At 39.4% G+C, this 24,951-nt stretch overlaps 1 protein-coding gene across 1 annotated transcript in view; it reads left to right on the top strand.

Annotated features, from left to right (window-relative positions):
- LOC132553015 (microtubule-associated protein 1S-like) overlaps positions 1-24,951 on the top strand; it is a 68,530-nt gene that overhangs the window by 27,300 nt on the left and 16,279 nt on the right. Inside the window, exon 2 of the mRNA XM_060217219.1 lies at positions 4,340-4,438. Within this exon, the coding sequence (XP_060073202.1) occupies positions 4,340-4,438 (99 nt within the window). The remainder of the gene's footprint in view (positions 1-4,339; positions 4,439-24,951) is intronic.

Here is a 24,951-nt window from a genome sequence, read left to right as displayed (position 1 = left end):
CCTGGGTGTTGAGGGAAACCACATATAAATGTTAGGTTATCACATATACCTGGGTGTTGAGGGAAACCACATATAAATGTTAGGTAATCACATACACCTGGGTGTTGAGGGAAACCATATATAAATGTTAGGTTGTCATATATACTTGGGTGTTGAGGGAAACCATATATAAATGTTAGGTAATCACATATACCTGGGTGTTGAGGGAAACCACAAACAAATGTTAGGTTGTCACATATACCTGGGTGTTGAGGGAAAACACATATAAATGTTAGGTTATCACATATACCTGGGTGTTGAGGGAAACCACATATAAATGTTAGGTAATCACATACACCTGGGTGTTGAGGGAAACCATATATAAATGTTAGGTTGTCATATATACTTGGGTGTTGAGGGAAACCATATATAAATGTTAGGTAATCACATATACCTGGGTGTTGAGGGAAACCACAAACAAATGTCAGGTAATCACATATACCTGGATGTTGAGGGAAACCATATATAAATGTTAGGTTGTCACATATGGCCTTGTGTTGTAGGAACTATATGTAAGGTGTTAACGTTTGCATATGAACAACTTTTAAGGGAAACTATATTTAAATGTTTGGTAATCACATATGACCGAGTGTTGAGGGAAACTGTATTGTAATGTTTGGTAATCACATATGGCCTTGTGTTAAGGGAAACTATATTTAAATGTTTGGTAATCAAATATGACTGGATGTTGAGGGAAACTATATTTAAATGTTTGTTAATGATATATGGTTGGATGTTGAGGGAAAATATATTTAAATATTTGTTAATGATATATGGTTGGATGTTGAGGGAAAATATATATATATATAATTGTTTGCTTATCACATATGACTGGATGTTGAGGGAAATGATAAGAAAGGTTATGTGTAATAAAAGCCTCCAAGTGCTTCAGATAAAGTCAAGAAGTTATGTTCTACATTGATTACAGCCAAAATACTGGAATATGCAGGAATTGTGGCACTCTTTAGAGGCCACAAGCTGCATAGCAACATCTTTATTGATCTGGTAAGATCAGAATCATGGCAGACACAAAACTTCGGGCTGATGTGTTTCAACACTTATTTCCAAACATGACCTGGACATTTAATTGAATTTGGATGCACTAGCTGGTATTTCAGACATCAGTTCATTCAGGATTGGCACCAATAAATTTAATAGGTTTGTCTGGTTAGTTAGTAGAAATGTTTCTCGGTAAATTTCCAGGCTTTTTTGTCACCAAGGAAATATTTTATATACAGTGTTGATCTGGACACATGTATGAATAATAGAGTGCTATATACAGTCCAGGCCAGGCTTCAGTAGGCATACAGTATATACAGTCCAGGCCAGGCTCCAGCAGATTTACTGTCTATATACAGTCCAGGCCAGGCTTCAGTAGGCATACAGTATATACAGTCCAGGCCAGGCTCCAGCAGATATACTGTCTATATACAGTCCAGGCCAGGCTTCAGTAGGCATACAGTATATACAATCCAGGCCAGGCTTCAGTAGACATACAGTATATACAGTCCAGGCCAGGCTCCAGCAGATATACTGTCTATACAGTCCAGGCCAGGCTTCAGTAGGCATACAGTCTATACAGTCCAGGCCAGGCTCCAGCAGATACACAGTCTATATACAATCCAGGCTTCAGTAGACATACAGTATATACAGTCCAGGCCAGGCTTCAGTAGACATACAGTATATACAGTCCAGGCCAGGCTTCAGTAGACATACAGTATATACAATCCAGGCCAGGCTTTAGTAGACATACAGTATATACAGTCCAGGCCAGGCTTCTGTAGACATACAGTATATACAATCCAGGCCAGGCTTTAGCAGATATACTGTCTATACAGTCCAGGCCAAGCTCCAGCAGATATACTGTCTACATACAGTCCAGGCCAGGCTTCAGTAGGCATACAGTCTATATACAGTCCAGGCTTCAGTAGGCATACAGTATATACAATCCAGGCCAGGCTCCAGCAGATATACTGTCTATATACAGTCCAGGCCAGGCTTCAGTAGACATACAGTATATACAGTAGACATACAGTATATACAGTCAAGGCCAGGCTTCAGTAGACATACAGTATATACAGTCCAGGCCAGGCTCCAGCAGATATACTGTCTATACAGTCCAGGCCAGGCTTCAGTAGGCATACAGTCTATATACAATCCAGGCTTCAGTAGACATACAGTATATACAATCCAGGCCAGGCTTCAGTAGACATACAGTATATACAATCCAGGCCAGGCTTCAGTAGACATACAGTATATACAATCCAGGCTAGGCTTCAGTAGACATACAGTATATACAGTCCAGGCCAGGCTTCAGTAGACATACAGTATATACAGTCCAGGCCAGGCTTCAGTGGGCATACAGTATATACAATCCAGGCCAGGCTCCAGCAGATATACTGTCTATATACAGTCCAGGCCAGGCTTCAGTAGGCATACAGTATATACAATCCAGGCCAGACTCCAGCAGATATACGGTCTATATACAGTCCAGGCCAAGCTCCAGCAGATATACTGTCTATATACAGTCCAGGCCAGGCTTCAGTAGGCATACAGTCTATATACAGTCCAGGCTTCAGTAGGCATACAGTATATACAATCCAGGCCAGGCTCCAGCAGATATACTGTCTATATACAGTCCAGGCCAGGCTTCAGTAGGCATACAGTATATACAATCCAGGCCAGGCTCCAGCAGATACACAGTCTATATACAGTCCGGGCCAGGCTTCAGTAGGCATTCAGTATATACAGTCCAGGCCAGGCTTCAGTAGATGTACAGTATATACAGTCCAGGCCAGGCTCCAGCAGATATACTGTCTATATACAGTCAAGGCCAGGCTTCAGTAGGCATACAGTGTATATAGGCCAGGTAAGGCTCCAGCAGATATACTGTCTATATACTGTCCAGGCCAGGCTCCAGCAGATATACTGTCTATATACAGTCCAGGCCAGGCTCCAGTAGGCATACAGTATATACAGTCCAGGCCAGGCTCCAGCAGATACACAGTCTATATACAATCCAGGTTAGGCTTCAGTAGGCATACAGTGTATACAGTCCAGGTAAGGCTCCAGCAGATATACTGTCTATATACAGTCCAGGCCAGGCTTCAGCAGATATACTGTCTATACAGTCAAGGCCAGGCTTCAGTAGGCATACAGTGTATACAGTCCAGGCCAGGCTCCAGCAGATATACTGTCTACATACAGTCCAGGCCAGGCTCCAGTAGGCATACAGTATATACAGTCCAGGCTTCAGTAGGCATACAGTATATACAGTCCAGGCCAGGCTCCAGCAGATATACTGTCTATATACAGTCCAGGCCAGGCTTCAGTAGGCATACAGTATATACAGTCCAGGCCAGGCTTCAGTAGGCATACAGTATATACAGTCCAGGCTAGGCCCTTGCAGATATACTGTCTGTATACATTACAGGTCAGGCTCCAAGAGACAAACTGTGTCTTTTAACAATCCAGTCCAGTCCAGGCCAGGCCAGTCCAAACTCTTGTAGATATACTGTCTATAGACAATGTCTGGCTCCAATAGATGCACTGTCTGTATACAGTCAAGGCCAGGCTTCAGTAGGCATACTGTGTCTACATGCTAAGAATGCCATGCTCTTGTAGATGTACTGTCTATTCCTAGTCCTGACTTGGCTGGTTTGAGATCCAAGACATAGTATATAAAATGTTTAGATTAATTTTGGTCAACAACTAGTGATTTAAAAACCTAAGGTGAGGCCTATTTACACTGTAGAACCTAGCATGCTCTTTGTGATCAGGAATCTATTTCATTTCACCTGGAATCAAAGAGAGGCTTTAAACTTTATAGATCTGTGTGCAATGAATGTTTGAAAAGGTGTGAAAAGTTGAAGAAGCTTTTGATGAATGTTAGTCAGTCAACTATCTGGAAGACCATGTAAGATTTCAAGGTCACTTGTAAAAAGAAATGGGTCATAGAGGCAACATTTGCTGTCAGTTGACTCACTAAGTGTATAATATTTTCACAAAGAATATCATGCCATTAACAAAGCATACCTATGAAGCTCCCAAGACAGAATATACCACATGATGCAGAAGAAAGTTTACTCAGAGTTAATACAGAGTTTTAATATAGAAATTGGTATAAGTTTATCAGTGCACTCTCAGCATTAGACCTTTAACCTCCATCAAGGTCACATAATTTTGTAGATTGTAGACACTGACTGATCAGAATTCAAGAGATATAATCTTGTTTTTACTCCAAATTCACAAAAATTTAGAAAATATGAAAGAATTAATGACCATATTGTTTTATTTTCAGGATTCCGTTGTTGGGATGAAGATCAGACTGGCATTGACATCAATGATGAGTTGGCGAGGATTGCAAACAGGGCCTCAATGGGAGAGGAGGGACCCAATGGTAAATAATCTGTTTCTTGATAATCATGATCAATGGAATGCTTGTCATTATCACAGTTTCTCAAGTGCTTTTATGCCTGGTGATATTCCTTGTTAACCTTTTACCCATATAATACCGTATAAAAATGTCTTGTTTAAGTAGAACAAGCGCATTGGATGTTAGTGAGGAGTAAAGCAGCATTTATAAGCCTCTTAACAATAGCTTTGATAAAATTAATTCTATTTCTGTCATAATTCTGCCTTGATGGTTTACTGCTGAAAAATACAATCACAATACAGAAATGAAACCTGTATGAATACTCATATTTATAAACAACATTTTGTCTACATTTTAAACAATGTTACTATCATTATTATCAGGCGTTACCTTCCATAATCGTAAAATCATAAAATTCTGTTCAGAGATAGTGAAATAAGTTCATAATGAGGTTGAGAGTACAACAAAAAAGGGAGCCCTGGTTGTATTTGATTTTACAGAACAAAAAGTGATAACTCCTATTCTTAATGGTGCATTAATTTTACATTTATAATAATTGGAGATCACTTGTAATATATTGTCCAAAATATGCCAGGAGTATGTGACTGTTACCAAGTATACTCATATTTAGGATTTCCAGTGCATGTAGTTTTGCTTATAGGTCATAGGTTGATGCATGTTGCTGTCACCGTAGTTGTGACACTTAGTAACCTAAATTGACATTAAACATGATATTGCCATGATGTACCTAGAGAATTTCCACCAGGTTTGTCTTTATTACCATGTACAGAAATCAGGGATCACATTTACAGCGTCCATTAAAACAATGATGACTTCCATTTCCTTTGGCATTTTGGTTGTTGTCTAGTTCAGTTTTGAAAATGTTATGCAATATTAAACAGGCCAGTTAAAGAAATATTACATAGGAACAAAGTAAGGTTTTATTTATGTATAACATCTGTCATATCACATATAACAGTCAGATATTACTGGTTTTGGTGCAGAGACATTCACTGTCATACAGACAGTTCTCACCTGTTGTGATGTAGAGACATTCACTGTCATACAGACAGTTCTCACCTGTTGTGATGTAGGGACTGTCACTGTCATACAGACAGTTCTCACCTGTTGTGATGTAGACTGTCACTAACATATTACAGACAGTTCTCACCTGTTGTGATGTAGAGAATGTCACTAACATATTACAGACAGTTCTCACCTGTTGTGATGTAGGGACTGTCACTAACATATTACAGACAGTTCTCACCTGTTGTGATGTAGACTGTCACTAACATATTACAGACAGTTCTCACCTGTTGTGATGTAGGGACTGTCACTAACATATTACAGACAGTTCTCACCTGTTGTGATGTAGACTGTCACTAACATATTACAGACAGTTCTCACCTGTTGTGATGTAGACTGTCACAAACATATTACAGACAGTTCTCACCTGTTGTGATGTAGACTGTCACTAACATATTACAGACAGTTCTCACCTGTTGTGATGTAGACTGTCACTAACATATTACAGACAGTTCTCACCTGTTGTGATGTAGACTGTCACTAACATATTACAGACAGTTCTCACCTGTTGTGATGTAGACTGTCACTAACATATTACAGACAGTTCTCACCTGTTGTAATGTAGACTGTCACTAACATATTACAGACAGTTCTCACCTGTTGTGATGTAGACTGTCACTAACATATTACAGACAGTTCTCACCTGTTGTGATGTAGACTGTCACTAACATATTACAGACATTTCTCACCTGTTGTGATGTAGACTGTCACTAACATATTACAGACATTTCTCACCTGTTGTGATGCAGAGACTGTCACTAACATATTACAGACAGTTCTCACCTGTTGTGATGTAGACTGTCACTAACATATTACAGACAGTTCTCACCTGTTGTGATGTAGACTGTCACTAACATATTACAGACAGTTCTCACCTGTTGTGATGTAGACTGTCACTAACATATTACAGACAGTTCTCACCTGTTGTGATGTAGACTGTCACTAACATATTACAGACAGTTCTCACCTGTTATGATGTAGACTGTCACTAACATATTACAGACAGTTCTCACCTGTTGTGATGCAGAGACTGTCACTAACATATTACAGACAGTTCTCACCTGTTGTGATGTAGACTGTCACTAACATATTACAGACAGTTCTCACCTGTTGTGATGTAGACTGTCACTAACATATTACAGACAGTTCTCACCTGTTGTGATGTAGACTGTCACTAACATATTACAGACAGTTCTCACCTGTTGTGATGTAGACTGTCACTAACATATTACAGACAGTTCTCACCTGTTGTGATGCAGAGACTGTCACTAACATATTACAGACAGTTCTCACCTGTTGTGATGTAGGGATTTTCACTATCATTTATATCACCTGTTGTGGTAGTAACAGACTCTGTCATTTATATATTTTCATTAGTATTTCCAATGAATATTTTTATTAGTAGCAGCTTGACATCAAATATAGCAAGGTGGTGTTGGACCATTTAACTATTTGTATATTTTCCATATTTCACAAAGGCCTGCCTCTTCCCCAGCATTTACATGTTTGGTGATACAATTTTTTTAAATAAATAATTTTATCAAACAATTTAAGTTTTTTTTTTTTTAGAGTTTGACATAAATTGGATTGACTGTTTTTAAGTGTGTATGAGATAAACTACAGACAGATGAAAATCTTTAAAAATCATTGGATTACCTTGGTTGTTGAGATTGTCATGTATAGATCTACCTCTTACACTTATATATACACACTATACCACTATTGTGTGTAAAAATAATCGCCTGCCCGAAGTCGTCTTATCAGACATCTGTGATGTCTTAAGTAAGAGATTATGTTAAAATAACCTTGAAAATTACAGGTAACCTTAGAATAGTATAGAAATCCAATATTAGGGATGATGACCTTCAAATTCTTTATATATCAGATTAGTATGCAACATTTTGTGTCTTCTTTAAAGATAAAGATCTCTGGGCTCTTCATAGTGAATCAAGAGATGTTATCACCTCAGTATATGAGAACTTTTCATTCATAACTGTTTTAAAGAATGTGATTTGGTAAACATGGGTAGTAATTTATGTAAAAAGTGGAAAATCTAGTCATTGTGTATATTGTATGTTATTAGCATGTCATTATTAGTCCCTTATTGTTAGTTCTGTAGGGAAATTACAACACCCTGGCCCTGTAGGGAAATTACACCACCCTGGCCCTGTAGGGAAATTACAACACTCTGGCCCTGTAGGGAAATTACAACACCCTGACCCTGTAACAACAAAGTTCCCTTATTGTCAGTTCTGTAGGGAAATTACACCACCCTGGCCCTGTAGAGAAATTACAACACCCTGGCCCTGTAGAGAAATTACAACACCCTGGCCCAGTAGGGAAATTACATCACCCTGGCCCTGTAGGGAAATTACAACACCCTAGCCCTGTAGGGTAATTACAACACCCTGGCCCTGTAGGGAAATTACAACACCCTGACCCTGTAACAACAAAGGTCCCTAATTGTCAGTTCTGTAGGGAAATTACAACACCCTGGCCCTGTAGGGAAATTACAACACCCTGACCCTGTAACAACAAAGGTCCCTAATTGTCAGTTCTGTAGGGAAATTACACCACCCTGGCCCTGTAGGGAAATTACAACACCCTGGCCCTGTAACAACAAAGGTCCCTAATTGTCAGTTCTGTAGGGAAATTACACCACCCTGGCCCTGTAGAGAAATTACACCACCCTGGCCCTGTAGAGAAATTACAACACCCTGGCCCTGTAGGGAAATTACACCACCCTGGCCCTGTAGAGAAATTACACCACCCTGGCCCTGTAGAGAAATTACAACACCCTGACCCTGTAGAGAAATTACAACACCCTGGCCCTGTAGGGAAATTACACCACCCTGGCCCTGTAGAGAAATTACACCACCCTGGCCCTGTAGAGAAATTACAACACCCTGACCCTGTAGAGAAATTACAACACCCTAGCCCTGTAGAGAAATTACAACACCCTAGCCCTGTAGGGTAATTACAACACCCTGGCCCTGTAGGGAAATTACAACACCCTAGCCCTGTAGGGAAATTACAACACCCTGGCCCTGTAACAACAAAGTTCCCTTATTGTCAGTTCTGTAGGGAAATTACAACACCCTGGCCCTGTAGAGAAATTACACCACCCTGGCCCTGTAGGGTAATTGCAACACCCTGGCCCTGTAGGGAAATTACAACACCCTGGCCCTGTAGGGAAATTACAACACCCTGGCCCTGTAGGGAAATTACATCACCCTGGCCCTGTAGGGAAATTACAACACCCTGGCCCTGTAGAGAAATTACAACACCCTAGCCCTGTAGGGTAATTACAACACCCTGGCCCTGTAGGGTAATTACAACACCCTGACCCTGTAGAGAAATTACAACACTCTGGCCCTGTAGGCAAATTACAACACCCTGACCCTGTAGAGAAATTACAACACCCTGGCCCTGTAGGGTAATTACAACACCCTGGCCCTGTAACAACAAAGTTCCCTAATTGTCAGTTCTGTAGAGAAATTACAACACCCTGGCCCTGTAGAGAAATTACAACACCCTGGCCCTGTAGAGAAATTACAACACCCTGGCCCTGTAGGGAAATTACACCACCCTGGCCCTGTAGAGAAATTACAACACCCTGGCCCTGTAGGCAAATTACAACACCCTGACCCTGTAGAGAAATTACAACACCCTGACCCTGTAGAGAAATTACAACACCCTGACCCTGTAGAGAAATTACAACACCCTGACCCTGTAGAGAAATTACAACACCCTGACCCTGTAGAGAAATTACAACACTCTGGCCCTGTAGGCAAATTACAACACCCTAGCCCTGTAGAGAAATTAGAACACCTTGGCCCTGTAGGCAAATTACAACACCCTGGCCCTGTGACAACAAAGTTCCCTAATTGTCAGTTCTGTAGGGAAATTACAACACCCTAGCCCTGTAGGGAAATTACAACACTCTGGCCCTGTAGGGTAATTACAACACCCTGACCCTGTAGAGAAATTACAACACTCTGGCCCTGTAGGCAAATTACAACACCCTAGCCCTGTAGGGAAATTACAACACTCTGGCCCTGTAGGGTAATTACAACACCCTCGCCCTGTAACAACAAAGTTCCCTAATTGTCAGTTCTGTAGGGAAATTACAACACCCTAGCCCTGTAGGGAAATTACAACACCCTGGCCCTGTAGAGAAATTATAACACCCTCGCCCTGTAGGCAAATTACAACACCCTGGCCCTGTAGGCAAATTACAACACCCTGGCCCTGTAGGCAAATTACAACACCCTGACCCTGTAGAGAAATTACAACACCCTGGCCCTGTAGGGTAATTGCAACACCCTGGCCCTGTAGGGAAATTACAACACCCTGGCCCTGTAGGGAAATTACAACACACTGGCCCTGTAGAAACACCCTGGCCCTGTAGGGAAATTACAACACACTGGCCCTGTAGAAACACCCTGGCCCTGTAGGGAAATTACAACACACTGGCCCTGTAGAAACACCCTGGCCCTGTAGGGTAATTGCAACACCCTAGCCCTGTAGGGAAATTACAACACCCTGGCCCTGTAGAGAAATTACAACACCCTGACCCTGTAACAACAAAGTTCCCTTATTGTTAGTTCTGTAGGGAAATTACAACTCTGTCCCCTGATCGTTGTTTTGCTATTTCTAGTTCTGGATTAAAATTACTCTTTAGATGTCTGACCATCCAAGACCTGTCTGTCCAGTTTTAATATGGATCCTCTTAACCCATTGTAGGAAGTTCATTGAATCATCTTAAATATGTTTATTGTCCTACAGTGTTTCCATAGGATTGTATTGTTTCGAGCTTAAGGTCAAAGTTAATGAAAAAAGTTAGGCAAGGAGTTTAGCAGCCTACTATAGGTTAATAAAAATAGTTCAGCTGCCTGCAATAGGTTAATAAAATAGGTCAGCAGCCAAAAATAGGTTAGTAAAATAGGTCAGCAGCCAAAAATAGGTTAATAAAATACCACAGCAGCCTACAATTTCAATAAGTTAATAAAATAGGTCAGCATCCTACCATATGTTACTGAAATAGGTTATTGGTCAGCAAAAGGTTAATGAAATAGTTCAATCTACAGTAGGTTAATAAGATAGGTTAACAGTTTATATCTATATATGTATAGCCTCAATATCAAAATCACTATTGTTACTCTATATATAACTAGTCAAATAGGCAATACAGGGAAGGCCTTACATTGTAGCATTTCACTGTTTTCAGAAATTCAGAGAGTTTTGGTAAGAATTATGGCTTGTGTCAAAAACACAATAAGAAAAAGATGTTAATGACGGAATATGGATGTTAATAAAATGTAAAAGGGATGAAATATTGATATTGTACATCGGTGAATATTGGACCAAACCACATGTTATATATGTTTTTAGAATATAGGTTCCCTTTCATCATATTAACAATAACTTCAGCATACAGCTGCCGATATAGAGGCGGTCACATGTTGCCAGTCAATATTGATTTCTGTTAATATCATATACTTCAAGCATACGAGAGTTTTACTGTGGAATGTTATTAAATTTAAAATTTAGATTTGAAAGGATTTGCAATATTACCAGATTTGAAATTCAGATTTTGAAGAAATTGTAATTTCTACCATAGTTTATGATGCTCACATTCTTATGTCTTATAATGACTCAGGCTGGAAAACAGGAGATATTTGAATATATATATTGGTCAATGTGAGAACATTATTGCCAAGCTACTGGGGTAGGGAGTAGGCTTCTGAATCCAGATTAGGTCAATCCTAAGTCTATAGAATTGATTTCATCTGTAGTTGTCAGTAATGACATGTTAGCCCAGGGTCATTTTTATGTGACCAGGTGGGACGTCATCCTGCCATGTGTCATTATAGTATGACGAGGTGGGACATCATCCTACCATGTGTCATGATAGTGTGACGAGATGGGACATCATCTTACTGTGTGTCATGCTAATGTGACCAAGTGGGACATCATGCGACCGTATGTCAATATAATGTGACAAGGATGGACGTCATACAACTGTGTGCAGGTTGTGATATTTCATTGTGATAGCACTATAAAAAGGTCCTAAAGTGACCTTGTCACCCATTAACACTGTCTTCATTGTACTATATTTTGTATAAAAACATAAACTCACCTCAAAATATAACAAAACAACTCTCAACAGAATTGTAAAACTTTGTAGTGTGTTGTATTGATACATTACATGAATGTTTACAGGACCTAGATATGTATTGATAAGAAAATTTCCCGAATATCTTATGAAATGATTTCTAATGTTGATAGCAACATTCCAATTTTAAGAAATCTTAAAACTTAAGATATCCTCTTCCTTTGTATTAGTTATCGTCACGGAAGCTGATCAATCAGAAAGCTGCAGTAAGTATCCACAGTGATATTGTAATTCCAGCTGTGTTTCCCTTCTCTCTGGTAACCTCAGCATGTTCTGTAGATAACTTTTTCATTCTTGATATTATTTAGATATTTTCATTTTTTCTTAGCTTTTGTAATGCAACAATCTTTTTTGCCTTAAAAGAATAATACTTATTTTTCAGCTGTTTACTATCTTTTAAATTGAAAAAGAAAACAAAAACTATTTTGTTTTTTTCTTTGTAAAGTCCAAATTGAAGTTTTTCATAGGTTTTCTTTAAATTCTAGTAGTATTTCAAATTTGTGGGTGAAGTGTATGTGGGTTAATGTAATAAGGCCAATGTGTGCCTACAAAACATCAGCATGCATGCTGATTGTATCCCTGGTTTGTCTTCAACTGACTTCCAATACTTTTTTTAGAAGGATATTTGCATGAATAAGTTAAATATAAATTATCTGTCTGTGTAGTCTGTATGTGGTGAGTAAATTTAATTTGTGTTATCCAAGATTCAATAAAATTGTGTCCTCATGGTATACCAGATATGATTTTACCTCTTTTGTTTTATATGTATATTGTTTTAAGATTATTCATTAAATTTTCTGAAAAATAAGATATTCAGGAAATTCCTGACAGGAAACCCAAAACAACAAAATTAGATAAAAAATGTTATTTCATTCATAAAATGGTGTGACTTAGATTGTGAATGATGATAAGCTATCGGATACACAGTAGTAGTGTTGTGATTTATGCGTATCTTTCAACAGGAATGTGACCTATATCCTGAGATAGAGGAAATGTAGGGGATGATTACAGCAATATATCACTTAATCCATTGATTGACAACACGACAGTGACTGTTAGTCACTGCCTTGCTATGAATCATGAAGGGGAGATAACTGTTCTGTTAATCCATTGAGTCATGACACAACAAGGGCTGTTCATAGATAGATAGGGGAGATAACTTTTCTGTTAATCCATTTATTTGTGACACAACAAGGACTGTTCATAGATAGATAGGATACAAGGGGAGATAATTAGATAGGATACAAGAGGAGATAACTGTGCTTTTAATCCACTGAGTCATGATACAACAAGGACTGTTGATCAATATCTGTGATCAGAAACAGAAAGAGTAGAATAATTGATATCAATCTATTGAGTCATAACATGACTACTCAATAGCTGCTCTAGTTAATGGTAAGGACACTTAATTTATTAATTGATGACAAGAAAAGGACTGTTAATCATAGCTTATCATGGTATTATGATACTAAATCATAGCTGCTGGAAGAAAAATTAAAGGGAGGTAACTGTTCTATAAATTTATTTAGTTCAGAATTACTTAGACTGTGTAATCTTAAACCAGGACTTTAAAGTCTTAACGGGAGACAACTAGAATGTTGATTTTAAAACCAGTGGAGAAATTAAATGGGGAGGGGGAAAACTTGTCTGACAATATTGACCAATGATGAGTGGATAAGGAAAGAGAATTGGTCCATTGTTCTAAAGACTAGTGACAACACGCAGCTTTAAAGTAGAGAGGTTAACATTTACCATAGAAGTTTGTGGACATCGAAAGGGGAGATTATTTTGTGATAAGGATAATTTTTTGACATTTGTACTGAATGAATTAGAATATAAAGATAATTTCATGTCAAAACCAGTAATAAATTTAAATTAGCAATATCTTAACTCTGTACATTAAGAATATAAAACAATATTTCTGAAAAAGCTAACCAAAAACATAAACAGTGTTTGTGATATTTATCATGAGACAATCCATCTTGTTGAAATGTAAAACTAATGATATCATGTCAGTGACTAAATAGCTGATGTTATCGTCAGCTCTTTATATCATTTGGTAGGTAATTGGTTATTATGTTACTGTGGTACTTTAGAGTGGGTGAACAATTAACTGAGTTAGGTATTGGTAGGCGAGGGGGTACATACAGATAATGAATTCACAATAATTTGCCTTTGTTTGCAGTAAATCTTTATTCTCTGAGTCTTTCAGCATATATATAGACAGTGCCATTGTAATTGATTCACTCTCTTGTGGCAATTACTCACAATTAAAACAATATTAGACCTGTTCCTATATTGATCCAATGTTTACAATTACATTAAACAGTCTAGAAAATATACCATGGTATTATCAAACCAAAAATATTCACTTATTTAAAGGTTGTTCTAAAATTACTATCTAATTGTTCCTATTGTAGACAGCAACACTTACCTAAATTTCAAATTATTGACTTTGTAAATGAGGCACACAGTAGCAAGGATATGACAATCACCACGACACACAGTAGCAAGGATATGACAATCACCACGACACACAGTAGCAAGGATATGACAATCACCACAGACACACAGTAGCAAGGATATGACAATCACCACAACACGAAGTAGCAAGGATATGACAATTGCAACAGACACACAGTAGCAAGGATATGACAATTACAACAGACACACAGTAGCAAGGATATGACAATCACAACAGAAACACAGTAGCGATGATGACAATTACAACAGACACACAGTAACAAGGATATGACAATTACAACAGACACACAGTAGCAAGGATATGACAATTACAACAGACACACAGTAGCAAGGATATGACAATTACAACAGACACACAGTAGCAAGGATATGACAATTACAACAGACACACAGTAGCAAGGATAGGACAATTACAACAGACACAGTAGCAAGGATATGACAATTACAACAGACACACAGTAGCGATGATGAGAATCACCACAGACACACAGTAGCAAGGATATGACAATTACAACAGACACACAGTAGCGATGATGACAATTACAACAGACACACAGTAACAAGGATATGACAATTACAACAGACACACAGTAGCAAGGATATGACAATTACAACAGACACACAGTAGCAAGGATATGACAATTACAACAGACACACAGTAGCAAGGATATGACAATTACAACAGACACACAGTAGCAAGGATATGACAATTACAACAGACGCACAGTAGCGATGATGACAATTACAACAGACACACAGTAACAAGGATATGACAATTACAACAGACACACAGTAGCAAGGATATGACAATTACAACAGACACACAGTAACAATTGTCAATATAGCTGTGTTACTGATGTGGAATTTTCTTTTCATGATTATTTTCTATTTTAATTATTTCCACAGTTCTGCCTTTGAAAATTACAGCAATTACAGCAGTTTTGAATGTTCTGTAATCAGACAATTTACAGCCATTACAGCAGCTGCAATTTGTTTCAACAAACAGATAACCATTACAGCAGTTCTAGGTGCTCTATAACCAGACAAGTTACAGCCATTACAGCATTTCTAGGTGCTCTATAACCAGACAAGTTACAGCCATTACAGCATTTCTAGGTGCTCTATAACCAGACAAGTTACAGCCATTACAGCATTTCTAGGTGCTCTATAACCAGACAAGTTACAGCCATTACAGCATTTCTAGGTGCTCTATAACCAGACAAGTTACAGCCATTACAGCATTTCTAGGTGCTCTATAACCAGACAAGTTACAGCCATTACAGCAGTTCTAGGTGCTCTATAACCAGACAAGTTACAGCCATTACAGCATTTCAAGATGCTCTATAACCAGACAAGTTACAGCCATTACAGCATTTCTAGGTGCTCTATAACCAGACAAGTTACAGCAATTACAGCAGTTCTAGGTGCTCTATAACCAGACAAGTTATAGCAATTACAGCAGTTCTAGGTGCTCTATAACCAGACAAGTTACAGCCATTACAGCATTTCTAGGTGCTCTATAACCAGACAATTTACAGCCATTACAGCATTTCTAGGTGCTCTATAACCAGACAAGTTACAGCCATTACAGCATTTCTAGGTGCTCTATAACCAGACAAGTTACAGCCATTACAGCATTTCTAGGTGCTCTATAACCAGACAAGTTACAGCAATTACAGCATTTCTATGTGCTCTATAACCAGACAAGTTACAGCCATTACAGCATTTCTAGGTGCTCTATAACCAGACAAGTTACAGCCATTACAGCATTTCTAGGTGCTCTATAACCAGACAAGTTACAGCCATTACAGCATTTCAAGATGCTCTATAACCAGACAAGTTACAGCCATTACAGCATTTCTAGGTGCTCTATAACCAGACAAGTTACAGCAATTACAGCAGTTCTAGGTGCTCTATAACCAGACAAGTTACAGCCATTACAGCATTTCTAGGTGCTCTATAACCAGACAAGTTACAGCCATTACAGCATTTCTAGGTGCTCTATAACCAGACAAGTTACAGCCATTACAGCATTTCTAGGTGCTCTATAACCAGACAAGTTACAGCCATTACAGCATTTCTAGGTGCTCTATAACCAGACAAGTTACAGCAATTACAGCAGTTCTAGGTGCTCTATAACCAGACAAGTTACAGCAATTACAGCAGTTCTAGGTGCTCTAAATTCAGACAAATTTTTTGTCATAAGAACACTTACTGCAGATATCAAACATTTCTGTTTAATTTCATACATGATTCATTCATAAACTCATCTTCATGATAAATGTAATGAAGAAAAAAATATGCCAATTGATGTATTATACAGGAATATATTAGTTTGTTGAAACCTTTTAATACTATGTTTTATTGAGTATTTAGATAAACACCATAAAAGGAAAGATTTTTAAGACAGTAACATCTGGATCTGGTGACAGTGTACATTCCGGGAGAAGGTGTAACATCTACACTACAGCTAAAGCTCGTTGTTTATTGTTATATGATGAAGCAGAAAGAAAATGTCATCCTCTTTATCGACACAAATTGTTGTTGACAGATGGTTATTGTTCTCAGACAGATTTTGCATATTTCTCCATTGAATCATTAATACTTGGTATGATTTCAATGCTAAAATTTTAAATCAATAGTGAATGCAAGATTATTGATGTTGTAATCCTGACTGAATCACATTGTGAGGTGGTTGTAGCTCACATGGTCCAAAGTAGCAGTGCGGTCATGTCTTGCTGCATCAGCTATTATCTTTGTAAACTTTATCAAGATTAATTAACTTCAGCTTAGTATTTTTCATATTCTGTCTTGTAATTAGATAATCAAACAATAGGTATGGCCCCCTTGGATGGGAGTGGTTCCCTTGGATTGGTATGGCTCCCTTGGATGGGTGTGGCTCCCTTGGATGGGTGTGGCTCCCTTGGATGGGTGTGACTCCCTTGGATTGGTGTGACTCCCTTGGATGGGTATGGCTCTCTTGGATTGGTATGGCTCCCTTGGATGGGTGTGGCTCCCTTGGATTCGTGTGACTCCCTTAGATGGGTATGGCTCTCTTGGATTGGTATGGCTCCCTTGGATGGGTGTGGCTCCCTTGGATTGGTGTGACTCCCTTGGATGGGTATGGCTCTCTTGGATTGGTATGGCTCCCTTGGATGGGTATGGCTCCTTTGGATTGGTGTGGCTCTCTTGAATGTGTGGCTCCCATGGATTGGTATGACTACCTGAATGAGTGTGGCTCCCTGAATGGGTGTGGCTTTCTTGGGTGGTTGTGGTTCCCTTGGAAGAGTATTACTTTCTTGGATGGGTGTGGCTCCTTGAGATGGATGTGGCTCCTTGGGATGGATGTGGCTCCCTGAATGGGTGTGGCTTTCTTGGATGGTTGTGGTTCCCTTAGAAGAGTATTACTTTCTTGGATGGGTGTGGCTCCTTGGGATGGATGTGGCTCCCTTGGATGGATGTGGCTTCCTTGGGTTTTTCTGGCTCCCTTAGATGGTAATAGGAATGGCTCCCTAGGATGAGAGTGGCAGCCTTGGATGGGTGTGGCTCCCTTGGCTGAGTGTGGCTTCCTTCAGGGAGATTTAAATTTTGTTTTCAGAAAGTGGTTATAGATTCTAACCAACCCTTTAACACTAGTGAAAGGAAATTATATATTGTAGGACTGAAGGTTGTTGCAACATTGTTAACTACTGAGGGTGTATGATGGAGACTTGTTAATCACTCAGGGTATATGATGAAGCATTGTTAACCACTCAGGATGTATGATGAAGAATTGTTAACCACTGAGGGTATATGATGAAGAATTGTTAACCACTGAGGGTGTATGATGGAGCATTGTTAACCACTCAGGGTGTATGATGAAGCAGTGTTAACCACTCAGGGTGTATGATGGACCATTATTAACCACTGAGGGTGTATGATGGAGCATTGTTAACCACTCAGGGTGTATGATGAAGCATTGTTAACCACTGAGGGTGTATGATGAAGAATTGTTAACCACTGAGGGTGTATGATGGAGCATTGTTAACCACTGAGGGTGTATGATAGAGCATTGTTAAGCATTGTTAACCACTGAGGGTGTATGATGGAGCATTGTTAACCACTGAGGGTGTATGATGGAGCATTGTTAACCACTGAGGGTGTATGATGAAGCATTGTTAACTACTGAGGGTGTATGATGGAGACTTGTTAACCACTGAGGGTGTATGATGAAGAATTGTTAACCACTGAGGGTGTATGATGGAGCATTGTTAACCACTCAGGGTGTATGATGGAACATTGTTAACCACTCAGGGTGTATGATGAAGCATTGTTAACCACTGAGGGTGTATGATGAAGCATTGTTAACTACTGAGGGTGTATGATGGAGCATTGTTAAGCATTGTTAACCACTGAGGGTGTATGATGGAGCATTGTTAAGCATTGTTAACCACTGAGGGTGTATGATGGAGCATTGTTAACCACTGAGGGTGTATGATGGAGCATTGTTAACCACTGAGGGTGTATGATGAAGCATTGTTAACCACTCAGGGTGTATGATGGAGACTTGTTAACCACTCAGGGTGTATGATGAAGCATTGTTAACCACTGAGGGTGTATGATGGAGCATTGTTAACCACTGAGGGTGTATGATGGAGAATTGTTAACTACTCAGGGTTTATGATGAAGAATTGTTAACCACTGAGGGTATATGATGGAGACTTGTTAACCACTCAGGGTATATGATGAAGCATTGTTAACCACTCAGGGTGTATGATGGAGACTTGTTAACCACTCAGGGTATATGATGAAGCATTGTTAACCACTCAGGGTGTATGATGGAGCATTGTTAACCACTGAGGGTGTATGATGAAGCATTATTAACCACTGAGGGTGTATGATGAAGCATTGTTAACCACTGAGGGTGTATGATGGAGCATTGTTAACCACTGAGGGTGTATGATGGAGCATTGTTAACCACTGAGGGTATATGATGAAGCATTGTTAACCACTCAGGGTGTATGATGGAGACTTGTTAACCACTCAGGGTGTATGATGAAGCATTGTTAACCACTGAGGGTGTATGATGGAGCATTGTTAACCACTGAGGGTGTATGATGGAGCATTGTTAACCACTGAGGGTGTATGATGGAGACTTGTTAACCACTCAGGGTGTATGATGAAGCATTGTTAACCACTGAGGGTGTATGATGAAGCATTGTTAACCACTCAGGGTGTATGATGAAGCATTGTTAACCACTCAGGGTGTATGATGGAGCATTGTTAACCACTGAGGGTGTATGATGGAGCATTGTTAACCACTGAGGGTGTATGATGGAGACTTGTTAACCACTTGTTAACATTGTTAACCACTCAGGGTGTATGATGAAGCATTGTTAACCACTCAGGGTGTATGATGGAGCATTGTTAACCACTCAGGGTGTATGATGGAGACTTGTTAACCACTGAGGGTGTATGATGGAGCATTGTTAAGCATTGTTAACCACTGAGGGTGTATGATGGAGCATTGTTAACCACTCAGGGTGTATGATGGAGCATTGTTAACCACTCAGGGTGTATGATGGAGCATTGTTAACCACTCAGGGTGTATGATGGAACATTGTTAACCACTGAGGGTGTATGATGGAGCATTGTTAACCACTGAGGGTGTATGATGGAGCATTGTTAAGCATTGTTAACCACTGAGGGTGTATGATGGAACATTGTTAACCACTGAGGGTGTATGATGGAGCATTGTTAACCACTCAGGGTGTATGATGGAGCATTGTTAACCACTCAGGGTGTATGATGGAACATTGTTAACCACTCAGGGTGTATGATGAAGCATTGTTAACCACTCAGGGTATATGATGGAACATTGTTAACCACTGAGGGTGTATGATGGAGCATTGTTAACCACTGAGGGTGTATGATGAAGAATTGTTAACCACTCAGGGTGTATGATGAAGCATTGTTAACCACTGAGGGTGTATGATGGAGCATTGTTAACCACTGAGGGTGTATGATGGAGACTTGTTAACCACTCAGGGTGTATGATGGAACATTGTTAACCACTCAGGGTGTATGATGAAGCATTGTTAACCACTGAGGGTGTATGATGGAACATTGTTAACCACTCAGGGTGTATGATGAAGCATTGTTAACCACTCAGGGTGTATGATGGAGCATTGTTAACCACTGAGGGTGTATGATGGAGACTTGTTAACCACTCAGGGTGTATGATGGAACATTGTTAACCACTCAGGGTGTATGATGAAGCATTGTTAACCACTGAGGGTGTATGATGGAGACTTGTTAACCACTGAGGGTGTATGATGAAGCATTGTTAACCACTCAGGGTGTATGATGAAGCATTGTTAACCACTGAGGGTGTATGATGAAGCATTGTTAACCACTGAGGGTATATGATGAAGCATTGTTAACCACTCAGGGTATATGATGAAGCATTGTTAACCACTGAGGGTGTATGATGGAGCATTGTTAACCACTGAGGGTGTATGATGGAGCATTGTTAACCACTCAGGGTGTATGATGGAGCATTGTTAACCACTGAGGGTGTATGATTGAGCATTGTTAACCACTCAGGGTGTATGATGGAGACTTGTTAACCACTGAGGGTGTATGATGGAGACTTGTTAACCACTCAGGGTATATGATGAAGCATTGTTAACCACTGAGGGTGTATGATGGAGCATTGTTAACCACTCAGTGTGTATGATGGAGACTTGTTAACCACTGAGGGTATAAGATGGAGCATTATAGAGGGTATATGTTAAACATACTCTTCAAAGTCTCATTACCTCTAGAGAACTGTGTTATGGGTTGTGGCCATAGATGATGTGTACACTGCATAATAGAGTAAAAAACCAATATCTGGTAATAAGCCAATCTTTTTCAAAATGCTGCAAGGCTGTATAACTATGAAATGCTGTTCCATTGTCCTGTGATGGAATGTGTGTGTTGGTCGTCTGTAATGGGGGTCAGATACCGATAAAAAATATAGACACTTAGGGCTACATGGGTGGGGCACAAGGTCGGACAGTGATCTTCAAAACTTTACCTCACTTGCATATACTGTTACCAGATTTGATGTGAGGTCAGTTTTGTCAGTTACATTCATGTAGCCATAGGATCACAAAGCAGGCCTAAAGATATAGAGATTTTTACTTTAACATCAATTCACTACCAGGCTACTTTGGTGTGTTGTGGTTTATACAACAGTAGATGGGGTTGATCAATATTCAAAATATCAAATGGTTAAAATGTAACCTGTTTGTTAAAGATATAACAACATTATCAAAGTCAAAGTAAAACAAAACTGTCAGTCCAGTAAATAAATATTTATCAAAGTTTAATGTCATCAAGGTCATGTTAATGAGAAAATGTAGGTCATAAGAAATCAACAGGCTGATTACATTGTTTTTCAGCCTTTTTCAGATGTCAGTCTTAGAATCTTTACCATTTTAATCACACATGATTATAATGATTCATTATTGAGGATTTTAATCACATTCATATATACACTGTTATGTTATTGATGGTTTTAATCATACATAAGTGTTTGTGATGTTATACTAGTGAGGATATAATTTCATTACAGAGGGTATTTTGGTGGATACTAGACACCATTGATTAAATAAAGGAGAGTTTTAGAGGAGTAATTATGGACAAAATGTGAACAAGAAGGGTCATTAGATGTGTCACAAGTGTGATAGATAGGCAGAGTTGGTCCCGAAGGCCATTAGATCCTTAGGTTGTCAGCTATGTAATTAGCTCATTAGCTGTGCATTTAGTGGTTAAATGGTTGTAATGGTGATATATAAATTGTATTACCTAGCTCCACTCTGTCAACTATCACCGGTTCCTGGCTCGTTCTCCACCCCAATTACATCATTGTTCTGATAGACTCATACTTTTTACATTTTCTACATCGTAGATAGATGATTCACACTACCAGCTAGAATCGTTTGAAGTTTTTGTCACACTTTCTGTATATCACTATAGTAAGGTTTCTGTACATTTTGGGCACACAACATATCCTGATGAATGTTTGCCAGTTGTTTAGTTATTCTAGACAAATACTCTGTAAACAGCTTCAGAAAAGCATTTTGTGAGCTGTAGGAAGACACACAGTCAATGATGGACTGCTTCAAAGGATTCCCTAGTTAGAATCTGTGGTCCATCTGTCTTTAAAAGTAGCATATTGTTGTTTTGGAGGATCTGGCATGTCTTGTTAAGATTTGTCTTGATATGTGAAGGATTCTTAATCTGTGAAAGGATTCTTGTTCTAATTATAGCACTTCTGGTCTTCTATTGGTTAGTCTTTCTACCTTTGTTTGTCAGTAATCTAAACATGGTCTATAGTTTGCCCTAACTGAAATGCAGCATCCAGTTGCAATGATGGCTGCCATCTTGAATATTCTTTATTTCCATTTATACAGGACTTGTATTGGTCCTTCCTGAAATTTAGCTAAACGCAGCTAAATCGTCATGGCCACAGTAGCTGCCATCTCTAACAATTTTGTGGCCATTTCTTCTTTTGATAAGACAATACTTTCTCTGATGAGTTATGTTTAGTCCACAGTTGGTCCTTTTAACCCACAAACATTCAAGATGGCCACTATAGCTGTGGCCTTGAAAAATTTATCATTTCTCATATTATGACAGAACTTTTAGTGATAAGCTGTGTTTGATTCAGCCACATTCACCATCTTGAAGAGCTGGTTATCACTTCATCTTTTGAACTGAAAGACTTTCTTATCCATCAAGAAATTCCCAACATGAGGTTTGTGGTCAGCAGATAGTGTTAATTGAATAGTAGAATATTTCACCTCCTTGGTAGTAAGACAGGTGGATCTCAACTTGTGGGGAAGAATGATTTAGTTTTCAAACACATGGCTTGTTGAGTGTTTGCTACTTGATAATCTTTTCCAGAGTGTTGAGATCACCCTTTCCTCAGTGTTGAGATCACCCTTTCCTGAGTGTTGAGATCACCCTTTCCTGAATGTTGAGATCACCCTTTCCTCAGTGTTGAGATCACCCTTTCCAGAGTGTTGAGATCACCCTTTCCTGAGTGTTGAGATCACCCTTTCCTGAGTGTTGAGATCACCCTTTCCTGAATGTTGAGATCACCCTTTCCTGAATGTTGAGATCACCCTTTCCTGAGTGTTGAGATCACCCTTTCCTGAGTGTTGAGAGAGTGTTGAGATCACCCTTTCCTGAGTGTTGAGATCACCCTTTCCTGAATGTTGAGATCACCCTTTCCAGAGTGTTGAGATCACCCTTTCCTGAGTGTTGAGATCACCCTTTCCTGAGTGTTGAGATTACCCTTTCCTGAGTGTTGAGATCACCCTTTCCTGAGTGTTGAGATCACCCTTTCCTGAGTGTTGAGATCACTTTTTCCTGAGTGTTGAGATCACCCTTTCCTGAGTGTTGAGATCACTTTTTCCTGAGTGTTTAGATTACCCTTTCCTGAGTGTTGAGATCACCCTTTCCTCAGTGTTGAGATCACCCTTTCCTCAGTGTTGAGATCACCCTTTCCTGAGTGTTGAGATCACTTTTTCCTGAGTGTTTAGATTACCCTTTCCTGAGTGTTGAGATCACCCTTTCCTGAGTGTTGAGATCACCCTTTCCTCAGTGTTGAGATCACTTTTTCCTGAGTGTTTAGATCACCCTTTCCAGAGTGTTGAGATCACCCTTTCCTGAGTGTTGAGATCACCCTTTCCTGAGTGTTGAGATCACTTTTTCCTGAGTGTTTAGATCACCCTTTCCTGAGTGTTGAGATCACCCTTTCCTCAGTGTTGAGATCACCCTTTCCTCAGTGTTGAGATCACCCTTTCCTCAGTGTTGAGATCACCCTTTCCTCAGTGTTGAGATCACTTTTTCCTGAGTGTTTAGATCACCCTTTCCTGAGTGTTGAGATCACCCTTTCCTCAGTGTTGAGATCACCCTTTCCTCAGTGTTGAGATCACCCTTTCCTCAGTGTTGAGATCACTTTTTCCTGAGTGTTTAGATCACTTTTTCCTGAGTGTTTAGATCACCCTTTCCTGAGTGTTGAGATCACCCTTTCCTCAGTGTTGAGATCACCCTTTCCTCAGTGTTGAGATCACCCTTTCCTCAGTGTTGAGATCACCCTTTCCTCAGTGTTGAGATCACCTTTTCCTGAGTGTTTAGATCACCCTTTCCAGAGTGTTGAGATCACCCTTTCCTGAGTGTTGAGATCACCCATTCCTCAGTGTTGAGATCACCCTTTCCTCAGTGTTGAGATCACCCTTTCCTCAGTGTTGAGATCACCCTTTCCTCAGTGTTGAGATCACCCTTTCCTCAGTGTTGAGATCACCCTTTCCTCAGTGTTGAGATCACCCTATCTCACAAAGGGATGAATGATTTTTTTCTTTTACCAAGCTGATTTTATTAACTACTCCAGTCTGTTTTTATTGTGCCAATGCATCACGTCATTGACATGATTGAATTGTTGACGTCTGTGAATTGTTACTGTGACATTATATCATTATCCTGACAGGGAAATCTCTCTGTCTCAACACTAGGTTGGGACCAGAAAATCTCACACAGGTAAAATGTGTGGACTTACCTGTCCAGGGTAAGAGAAATTCCATTACTTGACCACACTTCTCATATGAAATTTAGAAAATTACAGTAATCTTATTAAAACCAGATCTCTCATTTCACTTCTTACTTTTTGATGGAGCCCTATAGGAGTCGCTGATGATGAAGGGCCAAACACCTATAATTCAGAACGTAAAATTGAATTTTTTTAGCACAAAGTTTT

Source organism: Ylistrum balloti, unplaced genomic scaffold, assembly GCF_031769215.1.
Source record: "Ylistrum balloti isolate Yb309-2 unplaced genomic scaffold, AGI_CSIRO_Ybal_v1 Utg370292, whole genome shotgun sequence".
NCBI classification, from domain to species: domain Eukaryota; kingdom Metazoa; phylum Mollusca; class Bivalvia; order Pectinida; family Pectinidae; genus Ylistrum; species Ylistrum balloti.
Note: the sequence above shows the minus strand (reverse complement) of the source record. Positions and strands in the feature narration are given on the sequence as shown.